Source organism: Scardinius erythrophthalmus (assembly GCF_964197995.2).
Source record: "Scardinius erythrophthalmus genome assembly, chromosome: 2".
In the NCBI taxonomy this organism is placed as follows: Eukaryota; Metazoa; Chordata; class Actinopteri; order Cypriniformes; family Leuciscidae; genus Scardinius; species Scardinius erythrophthalmus.
The window spans coordinates 46,606,970-46,626,629 of NC_138222.1; the positions used below are offsets into that span (position 1 = coordinate 46,606,970).

The following is a 19,660-nucleotide window of genomic DNA, read 5'->3' on the forward strand; positions in this document are numbered from 1 at the left end:
TTGAATAATAGACTGAGAAAATGTGTCTGGAAACTTTATATATATATGTATATAATTAAGACATGTTAGTTTAAATGTATTTTTTTATTTAGTGTGCAAGTATTAGACTATACATATATTTAAATAAACTAAGCAAAACGGCAACTGAATTTGACAACTTCAACATTTTATTAACCCTCTGTTCCACGGTAAAAACAAGGGATGTAGCCTACAGCCTTTATGAGATGTTCATGTCACTCGATCTTTAAAAAATATAGGCTACTGGTTTCGAAATGCTTTGAGTTGGAGGAAATGTTAACTCTCCGATCCTTTTTTAAAGTTTCCTACTGACGCAAGCTGTATGCTTGCAATTCTTTGAAGAACTTCTGCATGTAAATAAAAAGCGAGATCCCTTCTTGGTGCAAGTTTCTCTTGAGATTGATAAGCCTGTTATAACATTTACACAACCCTTTGTTTCTCTGTCATTACAGGCTATTAAAGACTAGTCAAGGAGGTAAATCCTAAGATCAGCAATGTCAAATGATACATGTCCGAATTCAACACAAGACAAGACACAGAATGTGGTTTTTGTTGCTGTGTACTCAGTGGTCTTCATATTTGGACTGACCCTCAACCTCACCGCACTTGTCATTTTTTTCCGCAACTGTAAATCACGATCGCACACCACCGTGTACATGATTCACCTAGCCTTTGCTGATATTCTTCTAGTTTGTACGCTTCCAGCGAGGATCTATTATCACGGAGGTTTGGGGAATCCGAACAAGACATTTTGTGATATTACCGGTCTCATACTGCTAAGTAACATGTATGGCAGCATCTTCCTCCTCATGTGCATTAGCTTTGACCGTTGCGTAGCAGTCTGCTTCCCGTTGTCTTCTCATGTCCGTGAGGGCCGCAAGAAAGCATGGTGTGTGTGTCTGGGAATCTGGATCCTAACTACCGTAACGAGCTTACCGATCTATTTCAAACACCCAGAAAAGGGTGAAAACAGCACGTGTTTTGGAAATTTTCCTAAGTATGCCACTAAAACATCTAATCTCATTTCCACACTAATTGTTGGGTTTGGGATCCCACTAACCGTTATGATTCTCAGCTCATGGGGGCTCCTTCGGGCTATAAGCAAAAGCACGGCTGTTCAGACCAGTGACCTAGTAGACAGCGGAAGGATTAAAAGGATGATAATAACTAACTTGGCAATCTTTCTTTTCTGTTTTCTGCCATATCACGTTATGCTTGTGCTACTTAACACCTATGAGGCTACCTCATGCTCACTGTTAACAGCTTACAAGTACAGCCTCATGATAGCTTGCCTGAATGCAATGCTGGACCCCCTGGTGTACTACTTCACAACAGAGACATTTCGAAGAAAAATGGATGTTGAGGCTGTACGCAGAATATGGCAAATGAACAGTCACAGCTCGGACGGAAACAACCGTGCACGTCCAATTCTTTGAAGAACATCTCACAAAGTAAGCGCCACATCATCTCAACACTGAAGATAAAACAACGTTCATGCAGGTCTCATGCTTAGTGACAGTTTACATTACCGTTCCATAGCTATCTGCTTTAATAGAAAGAAAAGATGTAGATGGGGTGATAGATAACTCACATGTGACTCAAAAAAAGAAAAAAGGAAGCCACAAGTCTGTTCACCCTCCTGGGTGAGTTGCTAACTGCATGCACACAGTGTGTGCAAAAATGAGTGCTCTGTAAAGTCTAGACTCATTTTAGAGGGCATTGGTTGTTTCTCACGCATTTATGAGAAAGTAAATGACTCTTTTAGCCATTGATGTGGAACCACTCGTTTTGTTTTCAAAAAGGACTCTGGGAAGCCTTCGTAATGTGTTATGTCAAATCAAACATGATTGACAAATTAGGATAATTGTTAACAAGAGAACATGTTCTAAGACAGTTCGATAAGAGCATTATATCCACATTTACATATTTGTAAAGTTTCTACATTTTGTTTACGATTCATAGCCTTTTAGTTGTAAGGTACTAATGCAGCAGTGTTGTATTTTTAAATGTTACTATTTGTAAGTAGCCTAAGTGCATGATAATTATGGACATATGTGCTTAGATAATTGCTTATAAAGTTTTGCTATTAGTATTGTTAAATAGTTAAAAAAAACCACCAAAACCCTCTTTTCTGCATGTTTCCACACCCTTCCCCCTCTCTACCACATCCGTTTGACCTGGCGGCGCACATAGCTTGTTCTGAGTATTACCACAGTTCCTTTAAGTCTAAGTATAACGCAAATATTCTCATGTGTAAATATGTTAATAAAAGTGATTAATATTCTCTTTTTGCAGTTTTAATTATTGTTATCCATCCATGTGATTTTCCTCTGTCAAAGAGAAAACAACAACTTGTCATTAAAGAAGCACATTTCACTGGACAAGCAGCATTAACTGGGGTGAATTCAGGGTGATTGGGACACTTTTTGCCATTGAGATGACTGGGGAAAGTGTCCCAATAAACCTGATTTCACCCTTATAGATCGCTTATAGAGTGGATGGGTCCAATTTTCAGGGATAAAATCTTGATACCAAAATCAATAAAGATATTGTTAACATTTTACAATAAGGTTCATTAATTAACATTAGTTAACTACCATGGTTAACATGAACTAAGAATGAACAATACTTCTTCAGCATTTATTAATCTTTGTTAACATTAATTTCAACATTTACTAATACATTATTAAAATAAAAGGTTCTTAACATTAGTTAATGCACTGTGAACTAACATTAACAATGAACAGTTGTATTTTTAACTAACATTAAAAAAGATGAATAAATACTGTAACAAATGTATTGATCATTGTTAGTTCATGTTAGTTAATCCATTAACTAATGTTAACTAATGAACCTTATTGTAAAGTTTTACCAAGATATTGATACAGATGCATGTAAATACCCACAACGTGTCTTAGTGCTTGACTGACTTACCCAAAAGTGGCCCATGTGAACTATACCTTACATACTTTCTGAATGCAGAAGTTCTCGAGGCCATACGCATCAGATCAGAGCCAGGAGTATGAGGTTGCACTCTAACGACATTGTTGTAAATTGAGCACCCCCTGGTGGTACACTAAATCAAATAATTTACTAGCAACTGTTGTGTAATGGAACACATTTGTCTGTCGAATTAACTATTTGTATTAATAATTATAAGGGCTCAAATAGGCCCTATTATAGGCTATGCATGATCATGTTGATTATTTTTTGTTGATTTATTGCAAGTCGATATTTAAATCTTAATTTTCCCCAAATAGCTAGGCTATAACACGAAACCAATGATTCAGAAATGAAAACTTAACAGTAGCCTAGCTATACTAAGCCTATACCGCAGTGTTAGTTGGCTTACATGGTGAAATTTATGTTGCAAACCTCAAAATGTGGGTTGCTGTGAAAAACCTATAAGAAAATACACAATACGAGTGTTTATGGTTTCGTGAGCCATTGGAAACCGAAGTTTGAAGCTTTGAATAAACTGATTTGTCTTTAAAAATTGACGTGTAGCCTAGGCTACAGCTGATTAATATCTATATTTTTTTTTCATGTATTTTTAAATGTTAGGCTATTTCTATTCATTTCTAGGGTGTACATTTTTACTGCCTTTTCCCCCCAAAACGTTTCCGTTCACAAGCAAACAAACATTCTTAGGCTACTAATGTTTAATTTTACACGTGTTTTTCTGGTTGGTGACAGCAAACTGTCAATTAATCACAACCAATTCTCATATTTAATCGAATCAGTCTTTCTGTGGGCACTGTGTTTTTCTGGGCTCCTGAAGAGTTTAAGACGGCCATTAGGGATTTGGCACCCTGTCTATTATTCCGTCGACTGTGGGTCATTATGGCCGGACAACAGCAGAAAAAGAGATCTTGGCGTGCCTCAGTGGAGTGTGCCCGTCCCGTAGGTGAAAAGAACAATGGCGAAGGCCTGAAGGGGTAGAGGGGATGGGTCGCGCGATGTGGAGGAAGGGGTGGGGAACTAGGAGATAATAGTAGCTAGTTCTCCCACTGTGAAAACACTTAAAAACTAAGATTTCTTTGCTATTGTTGCTCGTTACCATCCTCCAACCTTTACCATCCTCTGTCTTTGTTGGGGTACCGGATACCCCATTCTTGTTTTTGTTTACATATTGAATAGCATTGCATCTAAAATTCAACAGTGAAAGATGTTTTTAAATGCAACGTGATGCATTTAATGTCCTTACCTATATGCTATATACCAGGTTAAAGGACAGAATTTAACAGGATAATAAACAATTGTATGCATCCACAGGTGCATCCTTATTGTACTAATATCAGTTTTAATTTGAGTGTTTCATACCGTGAGAACCACTTTCATTTTTATCTTCTGTTGAGTCAAATGCGTGTTCTTAAAGTGAGTCACTTGTGAAATCAAACTTTTGAACTCTTCGCACTATGCGTGGAACGTGGGATTCGTTCTATTTAATAGGCCGAACCCGAGACTGTGGGAAATTGTGCAGCAAAAAGCACCCATGTATTGTCATGGTAATTTCGGTGGGTGGAGGTTTGAGGGGGAGCGCGAGTACATGTTAAACGAGGTTAAGTGAGCTTGTTTAGTTCCTAGTTTTATCAAGCCTACGCCACCGCAAACATTCCGAAATAGTCGTGGGAAAGCGAAAAAGTTTCTTGTTTTTAACTAGAAGTGCAGAATAATGACGGCCTCCAATATCGGCAATGGCCCGGAGAAGAATTTCAACGCAAAAGAAGAGCGAAAGGTATGTGAGAACACTGTCGTCATTTTGTGTTGTTTATGCAACTATGTCAAAATATGTAGGCCTACCTACTAATTTGTCCATGGGGGATACAAGTAAAAAGCGTTTAAATAACTGAACATGAAATAGGGACATATTTAGACAACCTTACAGAGCAGCTTTAAAAAGTTGCACAAATTCCAGACATGCTGTTTGAGTGTCCTCTGGTAATTTTATATATTGAAGGAAACATTAGACCTATGTCATAAATAGCAGTAGCACTTACTAAATGGGCTATTTCATAAAACAATTAGATTGTTTTGCAAACATTGTTTAGTTAGTATCTAACTTTTAGATGTTGAGTAGTTCCTTATGAATATGTAAACCTTATACTTGAAAAGAAATTGCAATTAGCATGTTTTTTTTTTGTCATGCTTTTCATTCTTCTTAAAATGATTTGCTCTGATTGGCTCAAATCAGTTGATACATTTCAAGCAGGCTACTGCTGTAAGAGTTTGACAGTGATAAAGTATTGAATCTTAAATAACTACTGACTGAGGAACTTTAGTCAAGACTTTACAGTAGTTTATGTTAAATAATCACATTTAATGAACTTATTTTGGATGTCCAGAGAATGTTTCACACTTCAGACATGCACCTTACAGAATTGGCATGTGTATTGTGAGACTTGCATTGTCAAATTGGTAGTAAATTAATCCCTTGAGGATGTCTAATGAATATTTCATACACACTAAAACCAGCTTGTTTATAATTTTAGCTGCGGAAACCCTTGATAGAGAAAAGACGCAGAGAGAGGATAAACTCGAGCCTTGAGCAACTAAAGGGTATAATGGTGGATGCCTACAATTTGGATGTAAGTGACCTAAATAAATATCATTAAATATAAACACTCTTTATATTTGAAATCTATTTGCACCAATATAATTCAAATCATTTTAATGAATTTACCTTTTTTTATTTTTATAAATACATTAAAATGCATTTTCTTTTAACTTTTCCCACAGCAATCTAAATTGGAGAAGGCTGATGTTCTTGAAATAACAGTTCAGCACATGGAGAACCTTCAAAGAGGTCACGGACCAGGTTAGGCAGACTTTCTGGGCTAAAACCATTGTAGCCTACTTTTTCCACCCCATACATTTTAAGTTAATATTATTTCAAACATGTAAACAAACTCTACTGATCTTTAAGGGGAAATGTACACTGTAAAAAGTGAATAGTTGGATCAACTTAAAAAAATTACTTCAATTGGTAACACCTAAATAAATTAAGTTTTCTCAACTTAAATTATCGTGAAAAACGTGATAATTTAAGTTGAGAAAACTTAATTTATTTAGGTGTTACCAATTGAAGTAATTTTTTTAAGTTGATCCAACTATTCACTTTTTACAGTGTATGATTGTTTACATAAAAAATAATTATATATATCATATTATTGAAGTATACAACTATATTATTTCCCAGATTTCAATGTACATGTATTAGAATAAATGTTAACAATTATTATTATTATGGTAAAAGATCTATAAATAATATCAGGTGCTTAATCTATATGTAAATCTGTGTACTGATGATGATTCGAGGGCAGTAAATGTTTTAACTTTGCACTGTGCACTTTTTTTTTTGTTGGTATGCACTGACCACTTTAATATTTTTATTGCCTCTGAATAAAGACTTTAGACAATTCTTTTTTCTCAAAGGAAACTGTGTGCAGGATTTTATTATGATTACATGGGGTAAAATCACTCCCATGCTTCTATTTTGCTTTGATTTTCAGGTGGTAGTCACGGTCCAGGCACTGGGTTTGAGTCTCGACAAAGATACGGTAGCGGGTACATTCAGTGCATGCATGAGGTGCACAACCTGCTCCTGAGCTGCCCTGGGATGGACAAGACTCTGGGTGCACGTCTGCTAAACCACTTGCTGAAATCTCTTCCCCATATCAGCACTGAGGCTGGAAGCACAAGTTCTGTTGGCACCCCAAGCCCTGTTCCCCTGTCCCCGACCCATTCCCCTCTAAACCTGCCTTCCTTACAGGCTCACACTCTCCACCTGCACACACCTCCGTCCCCTCCATCTCCTTCCCCTCCCTCCAGTCCCACTCACTCGCCCAGTGTCCCACTGATTAGAGAGATACCCCGAGAACAGCCCTCTCCCCCCAGCTCTCCTTCCCCTCAGTCTCCAGCACAATCGGCCCTTCCCCCTTTCTTTCTAGGGGCCGATCCTTCCATGTGGAGGCCCTGGTGAATGAATCCAGCACAACCCCCCCCATTTGCCCTCCCCTTGCCCTTCCTGGCCTGCCCTCTTCTACCTAATAGTTTCCATTACATTTGATCTCTTGAGAGGTTGTTGTAGTGCTTTCCACTCAGAGGGGTGCGTCATATTGGGTTACAAAGTCCCATTGGGTTGTGTGGTATCATTTAAAGCACTGTACTGCATGCTTAGAAGCAAATTATGTTATGTGCATGCTTTTAGGGTATGATCATAAATGACACCAAAGCTGCCCTCATTGACTGTATATACTAGTATTGCTGCATTACTACTTATAGGCAAAGTTTAGATTACCTTACTTTGGTTTTAATTTTTTTTTAACAATGATATTTTTACTAGCTGGGTTTTAGATGTGGTGTATTTTGTACATGTAGTAAAAGGGATTTGTTGAAATTATGCATATTTCTCTACCTTAAATGCAAAACACTGATAGTGACTCAGAAAGAGTAGAATGGACAAGATCATTTGTGAAAAATACTCCATCCTTGTATATTACAAGAAGTGAGGAGTCTGACTAGTACCTCATATTGAAGCAGTTAAAACTGATTTCCTTTATGAAAAATCAGAACTGTGTATTGTTTTTGTACTCTCAAAACATTTGAAAATGATGATGATTATGATAAAGGTGATTTTAAAATAATAAAATAGACGATCAGTTCGTGTGTCTGTGTGTTTTAATTATATATATATATATATATATATATATATATATATATATATATATATATATATATATATATATATATATGCTATATATTTAACACCTTGTGCCTGATATCTGGCTGTTAACCCAGTGACAAACAAAAACTGTTATAATTTAGTTTTTTTTGTTTTACTTTTACAAACAGCATAAGAGTATCGATGTGACGGTGATAATAGTGTCCCACCGGTTAATCGACTTGTGACAACACAGGTTGCCTATAGGTTTCATCGGGTATGCACATCATTTTCACTTTTAAATTAGCGTCAGTTCATCCTCCGCAGGGAGTTTGATTGGCATGCGATCTGGTTTGTGTCAGACAAAGCAGTCAGAGTTGATTAACGTCGGTGGTTTTGAACTTGGCTTAACTGAGGCAATCTGTCACGACACATTAAAGAGCCACAAAACGGTAGGCCTATAATTGTTTAATTTTCTTTGACTGACCAAATTTGAAAGTTGAGACTTTGTTTCATATTAAATATTAATTTAATTGGACCTCGATCGGAAATCGCCCCCTAAACCCTCATTCACTAAGGCCCCATCCACACTACTGCGTTTTAGTTGAGAAACGGAGAATTAAAACGAATACGATCTCCGTCAACAGCAGCGTTTTAGCTGCGTATTAGAATTGATCTCAGTCCACATTAAAACGACTGAAAACGCGGATCACGTGACCATTCACCAACACTGGGCATGCGCGTGCCGGTGTAAACCTAGAGACTTTCAAAGACTGTACAAAAATGCTTTCAAACATATAAACATCTTTTCCTATTCTATTTTGCCTTTCCCAACACGCTTGCGAGTGAATGGGAGAAAATAATTATTTTCTGGTCCCGTTTGAATTGTGCCATGAATGTGAACATAGGTTGTCTGTGAATTTTTTATATAACTTTTCGTGTAAAGAATGATACAATTTAGCGGTTAGAAGTTTGATACGGTTAGACTTTGTGTGAGAGGCTGAGTGGACCAGCCTACAACTCTCGACGCGTTTGAAACGTCAACATCACTAGCACACGGACTAGCTCACGGATCCCGCTAAACATGGCTGTGTCTTTGGTGCTCTTCACCGCCTTCTCTCAGGGAGAGGACAAAACATAGACAGTAAAAGAAATGGACACAGCGACCCCATTGGAACTCAATTGAGACAAGTGAAGCCCGTTTTCAGCGATTTCTTAGCACTTCCTTTCCTGACGCGCAGACTCAAACCGAGCAAAGCGTTACACGGACCACGTGAGCAACCCGTCTGTCTTCTAGTAGCTGTGCCAAGAGAAATCTGAATCATTCCCTTCCGAATCTTGCAGAGACGGAGAGTGTGATTAGGAGCTGTCCATGAGCTTGGAGCAGGAGAAACTTTTGCTAAGTATTCTGATTAATTATATTGTCATTTTGCCTCCACGTCTCCCCGATTGCCCGCGAGCTTCTCCTCCCGTCCATACGGTAATCTCTCTAGTGTGCGACAGAGAGTCGCGTGGTTATGACGCAATCGTTAGCCTACTTTTACAAAAACTGCTTCTACGGGGCCATAACATAAGCTACAAGGTAATGGAGCATTTTATACATTGTCGTGTTTCTTTAGAAATAAAAAATGGACAAATGGAGTCTTCAAACGCCTCAGATGTAAAGTTATTCGCTGTCAAAGTGACGCCAAAATGAATGGAAGTCAATGGGATTGCTAACGCAAGTGAAGTTCTGCTACAAGATGGCGGCACCCGGTCGACTTCAACTTCCGGTCGACTTCCTTCCCGCTTGGGACAAAATCGTTGAAGTTGGTGAAAACCACGGGTAAGTCAACTTTATGGGGTGACGTCACATAGGCGACATGTAGTCTTTCTCGTTATGTCTTTTCCACAACTGCTAGCCGAAGAATCATACCAGCTCGTAACATGAAAAGTTATATAAAAAATTCACAGACAACATATGTTCGCATTCATGGCACAATTCAAACGGGACCAGAAAATAATTATTTTCTCCCATTCACTTGCATTGACGGTTCTCTTACGAGAGTCCTCTCGTACTGCGTTTTTATCAAAAACGCTACGGGAAAAGTCTCTTTTCACGAAACACTGAAGCAAAAAATTATCCTTTAATTTTCATATATGTAAAACGCGTTGCGGCAGCAGCAGTCAGCTATGGCGAGACGGCTTGCCCGCTCATTGGCTGCTCTGCGGCAACTGCTTAAGCCTATCGAGCGAGGCCTGAGATGACATCCTCGCCACTTCCCGCCGAAACGGGCGTGGCTTACCTCTATAAAAGGAGCTCGAGAAGGCTGATTCACTTGATTTTAATCTCTTCAGCGAAGCGCACGCATCGCTGGATCACGGAAGCAAGCGTCGTTCGAAGCAAGCACTTCAGCGGGACGAGCCCTCGAAGCCGCTGGCCAACGCCGCCTTCTACAGCCGTACCTGCTGCGCTTTCCGACGCCTATATCCTTTATTGCTATATTGCTCTGTTTTCTGTGTGTGTGTGTGTGTGTGTGTGTGTGTGTTCGCTGCAACACTCACCCCTAAAAGAGCTGCGTCTTTTTCAAGACGCCTTCTCATGCAGCTCTCGCGCTCGCTGACGGCGAAACGCCCTCACTCCGAGCCAATTGCCTACGGGGACTCTGAGGACTCGCCAGGCATCCTTCCGAGGCTGCCCTTCCTGGAAGCGGACGGCGGGATTAGTTTTTCTTTACGTTACAAGAATAGCTACCCTGCCTCCGCACGCGTCATTCACCGGCGAAGGAGAAAAGAGTGCTCTCAGTCCCACCGTTGGTCGGTCTCACCTCTTTTCTCTCATATTTCTCAGCTCCCTGTTCGGCGACTGGAAATATTATTGCAGCAAGTGAGTCTGTTATAGCACGCTTGCCTGCCAGCAAACGCCGAAGAATACATGTTGACGCCGCCTTTGCCGCCAATGCTTCACTCTGTCAGTCCCCTGAAGGCGACTGCAGAGATGCATTTTGCAGCCAGCGAGCGCGTAGTACCCGCTTGCCTGCAACCGAACACCGTTTCTACGGTCAGTGGCGGAATTATAGGTTATCCGCATGGGAGACCGGAGTTCTAATCCCGGTCTAGCGGCATATATATTTTTATGCCGCCAATGCTTCGCTCTGTCAGTCCCCTGAAGGCGACTTTGGAGATGCATTTTGCAGCCAGCGAGCGCGTAGTACCCGCTTGCCTGCAACCGAACGCCGTTTCTACGGTTCCCGTGCGTCACTGGCGAAAGGAGAATGGAGTGTTTTCAGCCCCGCTGAAACCGGGCGATATCCACTCTTCTCACATTCTGGCATATTTCTGGCATCTGAAAATGTTAGTATTGCATGTCGTGCTTACTTGCATGCCTGCAAGCAAACGCCAGTGTGGATAATACTCGCGCTGCCTTTGTCTATGTATCTTCACTGTGGTCCAGTGGTAGATTATTAGACTCTCGCGCGGGGGATCCCGGGTTCGAATCCCGGGTCTGCCGGCAGAAAATATTATGCCGCCGAATGCAAATCACTCTGTTTGTTCCCCGAGAGGCAACTGCAGACGTGTTTGTTTTTGCAGCCCACGAGCGATGTCCCGGCCTCGGCCGATGATGCTATGTGTACAGAAGATGCCCACTGCTTGTGCCCATCCCTACACATTAGCACAGCCCTTCACACAGGGCCCGCACTCATATATTCCACTCGGGTCGATCACGCCCACACTTACTAACGGCCATTATATGTCCTACGGGACTCGCCCAGCCCTCCCTTGCTCGGTTAAACACCGCAGCGGGGTCGAGCGCAGGCATTCTGCCTGGCCACGGCCGATGGTGCTATAAATGTAGTCTCGATGCCCACTCCTCAGTGCCCATCACTACACATAAACACAGCCCTACACTTAGGGCTCGCGCACATAAAATCGACTCAGGTCGATTGCGCTTCCAACATAGTGAGAGTGCCCACTTCCCAGTGCCCATGAACACTATGTCTATCAGATCACAGGCTCTCTGTAAAAACGAGACCTGTGAGCGCGCGCTCTGCTCAGGCAGACACCGCGCCCAAAGCAGTAAATGTGCCCGCTCCCAGCCCACATCTACTCGCTCACATGAGTCCTATGAGACTTTTTTCAGTCCTCCCTCACTCAGCTAAGCACTGTAGTAAGATCGAGGACGAGCGTTCCGCCCGCTGTATTAAGCGCGCGCCCCTCCTCAAATGCCACAGGCATAACGCCTATGTTTTTATCCCCCGAAGCGCCTCTGTCGCACGGCGAACAGAGCGCGCTCCGTATCCAGCCCCTAGCCAGCCATGCAGAAGCATGGGCAGCGCTTCCAGGGGTTTCGGACTGGGTGCTAGGCATTATAAAGAGAGGCTTCTCGCTACAGTTTTGTCGACGCCCTCCCCGCTTCATAGCGCGCCGAGCCGAAATATCAAAACTGATAAGCAAAGGGGCGATAGAGCGTGTTCCCCCAGCTATAAGCGAAGGGGGGGCTATACAGCAGATACTTTCTAGTCCCCAAAAAGGACGGCGGTATCAGACCCATACTGGATCTAAGGCGGCTGAACAGAGTATTAGTGAAACGCAGTTTCAAAATGCTCACAACCAGCAAAATTCTCGCGCATGTTCGCCGAGAAGACTGGTTCATGTCGATAGATCTGAAGGACGCGTATTTTCAAATACAGATAGCGTCACATCACAGGCGATACTTGAGATTCGCCTTAGAGGGTCAGACATACCAGTATACAGTCCTGCCATTCGGCTTGTCCCTGGCACCTCGTACATTTACAAAATGCATGGACACAGCGCTCGCTCCTCTCAGACTCAGAGGCATGCGAGTGCTGAACTATTTGGACGACTGGCTGATCCTAGCTCAATCACGATCACAGCTCGTGGAGCACAGAACCATTTTACTCGATCACCTCGAGAATCTTGGTATCACGGTCAACTGGACAAAGAGTTCATTAAACCCCAGTCAAACGATTTTGTTTCTGGGCGTCGTTCTGGACTCACAGTCTATGACAGCGCGGCTGTCACCACAGCGCGTGTTGCTCATTCAGCGCGCGGTGAGATCTTTCCGCCACGGCGCTTTCACCCCGCTCAGGAAGTTTCAAAGGATGCTGAGTCTCATGGCCTCAGCATCATCAGTTCTCCGGCTGGGCTTGCTCCGCATGCGCCCGCTGCAGTTCTGGTTAAAAGCGCGGGTAGCGCAGAGCGTGGGCGACCGGTCGATTACGCCTCAAGGTCGATCAGAGCTGTGTTTCAGCCCTGGCGCCTTGGATGGCGGACGACTGGTACCGATCAGGTGTAAGCCTGGGGACTTCCTTGAGAGTGAGGATGGTGTCGACAGACGCATCCACCTCGGGATGGGGAGCGCTGCTCGAGGGCAGACCGTTCTTCGGCCTGTGGTCGGAACGAAAAAAGCTCCAACACATAAACTGCCTAGAAATGCTGGCAGTGCACAACGCAATGACGCGTTTTTGTCCCCACATCAAGGACGAGCACCTCATAGTCCGTTTGGACAACATGGCTGTGGTGTCCTACATAAATCGCCAGGGCGGTCTGAAATCCATATCCCTGTACAGGCTGGCGAAACGCCTCCTATTATGGGCTCAGCACAACTTACGCTCGCTGAGAGCAGTGCATATACCTGGGCTTCAGAATGTGGGCCCAGACAGACTGTCCAGGAACAATGTTCCCCCGGGCGAATGGTCTCTACACCCACAAACAGTCCGGCTGTTGTGGGAGAGATTCGGCAGAGCGGAGGTGGACCTATTCGCGTCCCACGAAAACGCGCACTGCCCCGCGTTCTTTTGAAAGTCCGACAGCGCGCTGTCCCGAAGGTGGCTGCGCTGCCCGCTATACGCTTTTCCCCCCGTCTCCCTCCTGCCACAGGTGCTGGAACGGGTCAGGAAAACAAAATGCCCAGTGCTGCTTGTAGCTCCGTTCTGATGCAGTTGGCAGATATCGCTCCATGGCCACTGCCGTTGAGGAGAGATCTCCTCTCGTTTTCTCCAGCTGGTGTACAGCTCGGAGCCTTTCACCCCTCGGATGTGAGGTAACGGAGGTTCTCTCCTTCCTACAAGAGCTGTTGGATAAGGGCAGATCCCCTTCCACGCTCAAAGTGTATGTGGCGGCTATTTCAGCGTTCTCTGGTTCAACGCTGGGTCAGTCACTGGGAAGGAATGATTTAGTCATCCGCTTCCTCAGGGGAGCTAGGAGACTGAATCCACCCAGACCTCCTTCAGTCCCTATGTGGGACCTTTCTACAGTCCTGGCGGCCATGAAAGGTGCCCCTTTCGAGCCTATACAGTCTATTAGCCTCAAACATTTGTCTTTCAAAACTGTGTTTTTGATAGCTCTCGCTTCAGTGAAGCGCATAGGCGACCTGCACGCGCTCTCTGTGAGCCCGGCGTGCTTGGAGTTTGGTCCTAATGACTCTAAAGTCATACTCAAACCTAAGCACGGCTATGTGCCGAAATCCCTCAACACGCCTTTTCGGGCTCAGGTCATTTCCCTGGCTGCCCTGCCGGCATCAAGTGAGGAAGGGGACTCGAGTTTACTTTGCCCTGTAAGGGCTTTAAGAGCTTATATGTCCCGCTCTGCTGTCTTCAGACAGACTGAGCAGCTCTTTGTCTCGTTCAGTGGACGTTCCAAAGGAATGGCTGTTTCGAAACAAAGTCTATCCAGTTGGATAGTTGACGCCATAGCGCTGGCTTATACTACCAAGGGCATTCCATGCCCGTTGGGAGTCAGAGCGCACTCTACGAGAAGCGTTGCTTCTTCGTGGGCTTGGTCCAGCGGGATTTCCCTACAGGATATATGTACGGCGGCAGACTGGGCCTCTCCGTCTACATTTATCAGGTTTTATAACCTAGAGGTTCCCGCCTTACAGGCTAAGCTTTTGTCGGTGTAATCTGTTCAGCTGTCTAGTCAGACCGCTGAAACCCATGCGCAATGCGCTACCGACTGTCTTGGGCAGAACTGTGTAAGACCCACTTTTCCCACATTAGTTCAGGTTCCTACCCTGTCTATGTGATGTTATACTTGTGTCTGTGGACATGTCTATTCTACGATGCTATAGTATAGGGAATTAAGGCTCCCACCCTTATTCCCTGACTCTGTGTGAGTTAATCTGGTGATTATGCACTGTATGCCTGAAATAGCTTCCGGTGATCAGTGTTTTTTATCCCAGCACGCACGGCGTTTTGCAAAGGGTTCCCGTAGCATTTTTGATAAAAACGCAGTACGAGAGGACTCTCGTAAGAGAACGTACTCGGTTACTAACGTAACCTCGGTTCTCTCTAGAAGAGGGAACGAGTACTGCGTTCTCTGCCGTGCGTACGGTTCACTCTGGTTCGCTTCGGCGATCAAAATCAAGTGAATCAGCCTTCTCGAGCTCCTTTTATAGAGGTAAGCCACGCCGTTTCGGCGGGAAGTGGCGAGGAGGGCGCGAAGCGCCCTCATTGGCCTGATGTCATCTCAGGCCTCGCTCGATAGGCTTAAGCAGTTGCCGCAGAGCAGCCAATGAGCGGGCAAGCCGTCTCGCCATAGCTGACTGCTGCTGCCGCAACGCGTTTTACATATATGAAAATTAAAGGATAATTTTTTGCTTCAGTGTTTTGTGAAAAGAGACTTTTCCCGTAGCGTTTTTGATAAAAACGCAGTACTCGTTCCCTCTTCTAGAGAGAACCGAGGTTACGTTAGTAACCGAGTACGTTTTTCAACTTTGAGGTCCAGCGGGGTTTTACGGAAGGGGCAGGACTTACCAGCTCTATGCTCATGCCTCAACCGTCTACGCCAATAAGATTGCTGTAGGCTATAAACCAATAAAATCGGTTGTGTATAATTGTATATATAACTAATTCAGCTATAAACAATCAATATTTGACTAAACCTTGTCTATTAATACCTGTTTGCGTGAACTTTAACTTTGAAATTTTTTAACTGGTGCCCCGCCTCTTAGGCTATACTTCTCAAACCTCTTACTTTATGCCGTTCTATGGTATCGTACTGGGAAAACAGAAAATAACATTGTGCTTTGCGAAATTACTCATCGCTTGTTGGTAAATGGTGTACCACAGTTTGCTTTGCCGATTGCTAGACGTGATTGGCAAACGGTTTGCCAGAATATACCTGACCCTATTTCTAGCATGCACGCGTTTACCGCCTGAGACGCGGAAACGGCAAAAATGGAGACCCAAAACGGAGAGGTTTAGAAACGCTGCCGACCCGTTTTTCGTTTTGAATCTCCGAAGGGCGTTTTAGTCTGGACGGGTCAAAACGGAGGACTTTAGAAACGATGACGCAGAGGCTCACGCTCGGCTCTATGATTGGGTGTCATCAGTCATGGAGTATACACAGGTAATATTCAGTACCAGTGAAGTCCACCCTCTGGAACAGTTTCGTGCCGCGTGAAGCCCAATTTATACTTCTGCGTCGAACTCACGCCGTAGCTACGTCGTAGGCTGTGTGTAGCGCGCGTACCCTTCGTGCACCTCTCCAAAAATGTAACAACGCGTTAACTCTACGCGGACGCAAGCGCTGTGATTGGTCTGCTAGGACCCCTCCCTCGGGTTTCACATGCTCCCTCTGCGCGCGTGAACGCGGACAACGACGCAGAAGTATAAATGAAAACCAACGCGTTGCCTACAGCGTAGAGGCTCTGGTGTAGGTCCGACGCAGAAGTATAAATCAGCCTGTGTGGACAGGAGGTGCAAACTTAGCAAAAGGTCTCCGTTTTTAAACGAAAACGCAGTAGTGTAAGTTCTATTCCCTATGTAAGTCCACTAATACTGTTCACTTGAAAGAGTGAATGAGAAGGAGTGAATGAAAACTAGTGAGTGAATTCGGACAGCCGTTGAGCCGCGCAGATGGCACTGGGGACGGGGGGGGACATGACCCCCCCAGATTCATAGTGACCCGATCCGTCCCCCGCCCTCACTATCCCAAACACGAAAAAAATCCCAAAAATCGGTAAAACGGGATTAATCAGTGTTTTCGCTATACATTATGTGTAGGCTATACACTAGGCCTATACATAAACGTGTTTTTGCAAAACGGATTTAAATCCGATCTTCAATTCCCGCGCTTGGCGCGCTGGGCCTATGCATATTTAATGGAGTGCACGTCACCGAAAGTAACCAATATGAGCTGCATTTTATTGACCATCAGCTAAAATTTCTAAATTAAAGACCGCAATAAGAGAGAGCAGTAACAGCCCTGGTAAGATAATTTAGTTTCTTTAGGCTACTTATAAAGATGATGATTGTGTGTTAAGCGTCTGTGACTTACTTTCACTTTGATTTGCGATAGTTTGCATGTTTGCTTGAGTTCAGCTTCTCGTCTGCGGCGATGCTGTTCCAGTAGCATCGCCATATTTGGCTATAACATTACATATAGCCTATAACACGCTCTCACATGTTTATTTTTTAGCATTTTTGGGAGGAGTAAAATTTACATATATGGTTTCAACAACCAGATGCATTTACACTTGTTTGTTCAGTTTCGTCTGGAATGCGGCCCAGACCTCCGGTCTCCTGAAGTGGTTTGAGCGCTCGGATTCAAATCTGTCTCGAATGCGTTTCGGAGGGAATTTACACCTGGTCTTTTCACGATCGGATAACTATCCGATCACAGAAAACGCATGAAGTGGCCAAGTGTAAACAGCCCCTATTTCTAAACTGAGCCAGTGACTTTCTGAACTGAAAAAATTTCACTGGTAACTATTAATAGGCCCTATAGCTAAATTAAGCACTAGTAAAATAATTAAAATACATTATAGTATTTAATGTGAGACCACCATCAATATTACTTTTTATACAAAATATAGCTGTCGCACAGTATTGGTGTCATTTCCACCACAACACATAATGTCCCTTTAAAAAATCTGTGTGAAAGATTGTTTAGGTGGTTTCTATGGACATGTTCAGAGACATCAGAGCACATGTTGGACATGGAGGCAATTTAAAATTTTCATCAAGAACAAATAAGAAAAATCAAGGTAAATATTGCTTGATCAGTTAATATATTTATTCTATGTCATTTCCAAACATGCTGTACCTTCAAGGGTGTTTTTAAAAAGTTAAAAATTTTAAGTTAAATAAGAGTATTTTGCATACATGAAATGCTAAGTATTAATTCAAAGCTAATCAGTGAAGCTATCTTCCATTTTTTCACAAAAAAATACAGAAATATCATTTCCACCACACTGCCCTCTGTGGTGGAAATGACAGCATGTAGTGGAAACATGCTGTACCTTCAAGGGTGTTTTTAAAAAGTAAAAAAAAAAAAGTTAAATAAGAGTATTTTGCATTCATGAAATGCTGAGTATTAATTCAAAGCTGATCAGTGAAGCTATCTTCCATTTTTTCACAAAAAACTACATAAATGTCATTTCCACCACACTGCCCTCTGTGGTGGAAATGACAGCATGTGGTGGAAATGACATTTATGATTACAAAGTACAATTGATATGGATTGCAAGAGTAGATTGACTTTGTGAATTGAGTTTACTGAGTGTGATGAGTTTAAGAGTTTTTCAAATAAATATTTCTCTAAATATTACTGTTTCTCTACATTCACATTAATTCATTGTCATTTCCACCACCACCCTGTCATTTCCATCACCACACACAATTTTTAAAAACATTTAAAAAGTTCTCATCACACATTAAAAATGTATCCACAATTTAAGAGATTTTGCTCTACTTAATATAAAAATTCAAGTTATTTGTTTTCTAATAAGCTCTTGCCCAAACCAATATTAAATTTCAGAGTGTGACAGGTGTACAGTTCACAATTTGGTCCTTAGGGCAGTTAATTTATCTCATTGACAAATGTAAAATTATTGTACATTGTGGGAAAACTAATAAAACTAGTTACAAAAATGATCTTAGACTATTCTTGAGTGACATAAGTTATTCTGTTTTTAAATGCAGCTGTATATAGAGATGTGGTGGAAATTACATTTGTTCATTGCAGGTCGGAAAAAATTTAAAATATTAACAATTTCTCTTGTAATCCAAGTTTGTCCTCTTACAGACCTTAAAACTAGACAAATTATTTAAACTTATGAGACTGTGTTACGTGACTTTTGAACAAGTTTTTTTTATTCAACTTCACAAGCCTAAAAGTGCCCCTAGTTGAAGAAACGCCCATAAATGTCATAAAGGTGATGAAGAGAAAAAAAATCACCTCGTTTTTTCAAAAACCAAACAATTAGTATTATTATTATTATGATTTGCACATTGGTTCTTCGCTTTTTTGTTCATAATGATAGACTTTGTACGCTGAGATAAGCAAATAAACAGTGAGTTTAAAAAAAACATACTTTGCTGAAGACATGAAGTTTTTGGTGGGTGATTGGCATACTAGTCATATAACAGTCTGATCATGCATTGCTAGTGGTGATCAGGTAGGCTTTTGTTTACCTTTGGTCATTGTTGTTTATCCATGATTTCAAATAACAATCCCCCAATGGCTTTTTAATGCAAATCATTAGCCCAAATTATGCAAAGTTACTACTTGAGCACTAGTTAAAGCCCAAATTACGCAAATAACGAATTGAGTTTAAATCATTTGCTGACAGCTTGGTCCCCCCAGTTAAAAAATCCTATCTGCGCCCCCACTCGTTTTATGGTTTGTTCAAGCCCGAAAGAGAACTCGATACTACTTAATTGCAACCCTTTCATGCATGAATTATGATAACCTCAGTCAGGATCTTTTTCCTATGTGTTTTTCTTCAGATGTCTTCAGATGTCCACTTGAGTGGACAGCATGCGGTTATAGTTTAAGCTGAAGATATACTGTATTAAATATAAGACAATAATCAAACAGATAAAGTATGTGAATTTAACAAACTAATCAATACAATTATATCAAATCATGTGAAAACTATAAAATATATACAAAAAATATAAATGCAAAATATTGCAAAGGCTTCATACAACTTCATACAAGTTGCACTTCGCGTATCTTTGATATCAGAACATG

At 42.2% G+C, this 19,660-nt stretch overlaps 2 protein-coding genes across 2 annotated transcripts; both read left to right on the forward strand.

The window, feature by feature from the left end:
• Positions 1-512: 512 nt before the first annotated feature.
• Positions 513-2,296, forward strand: LOC308680585 (lysophosphatidic acid receptor 6; the record flags this gene model as incomplete). The annotated part of the gene is made up of 1 exon (XM_081348792.1): positions 513-2,296. One exon carries the CDS (start codon positions 513-515, stop codon positions 1,452-1,454), a length of 942 nt encoding a protein of 313 aa, XP_081204918.1. The 3' UTR covers positions 1,455-2,296.
• A 2,280-nt stretch (positions 2,297-4,576) lies between these two features.
• Positions 4,577-7,682, forward strand: her8a (hairy-related 8a). The gene is made up of 4 exons (XM_081393381.1): positions 4,577-4,756; positions 5,511-5,606; positions 5,758-5,836; positions 6,531-7,682. The coding sequence occupies exons 1-4, from the start codon at positions 4,694-4,696 to the stop codon at positions 6,998-7,000; spliced, it is 708 nt and encodes a 235-aa protein (XP_081249507.1). The 5' UTR covers positions 4,577-4,693; the 3' UTR covers positions 7,001-7,682.
• Positions 7,683-19,660: the final 11,978 nt, after the last annotated feature.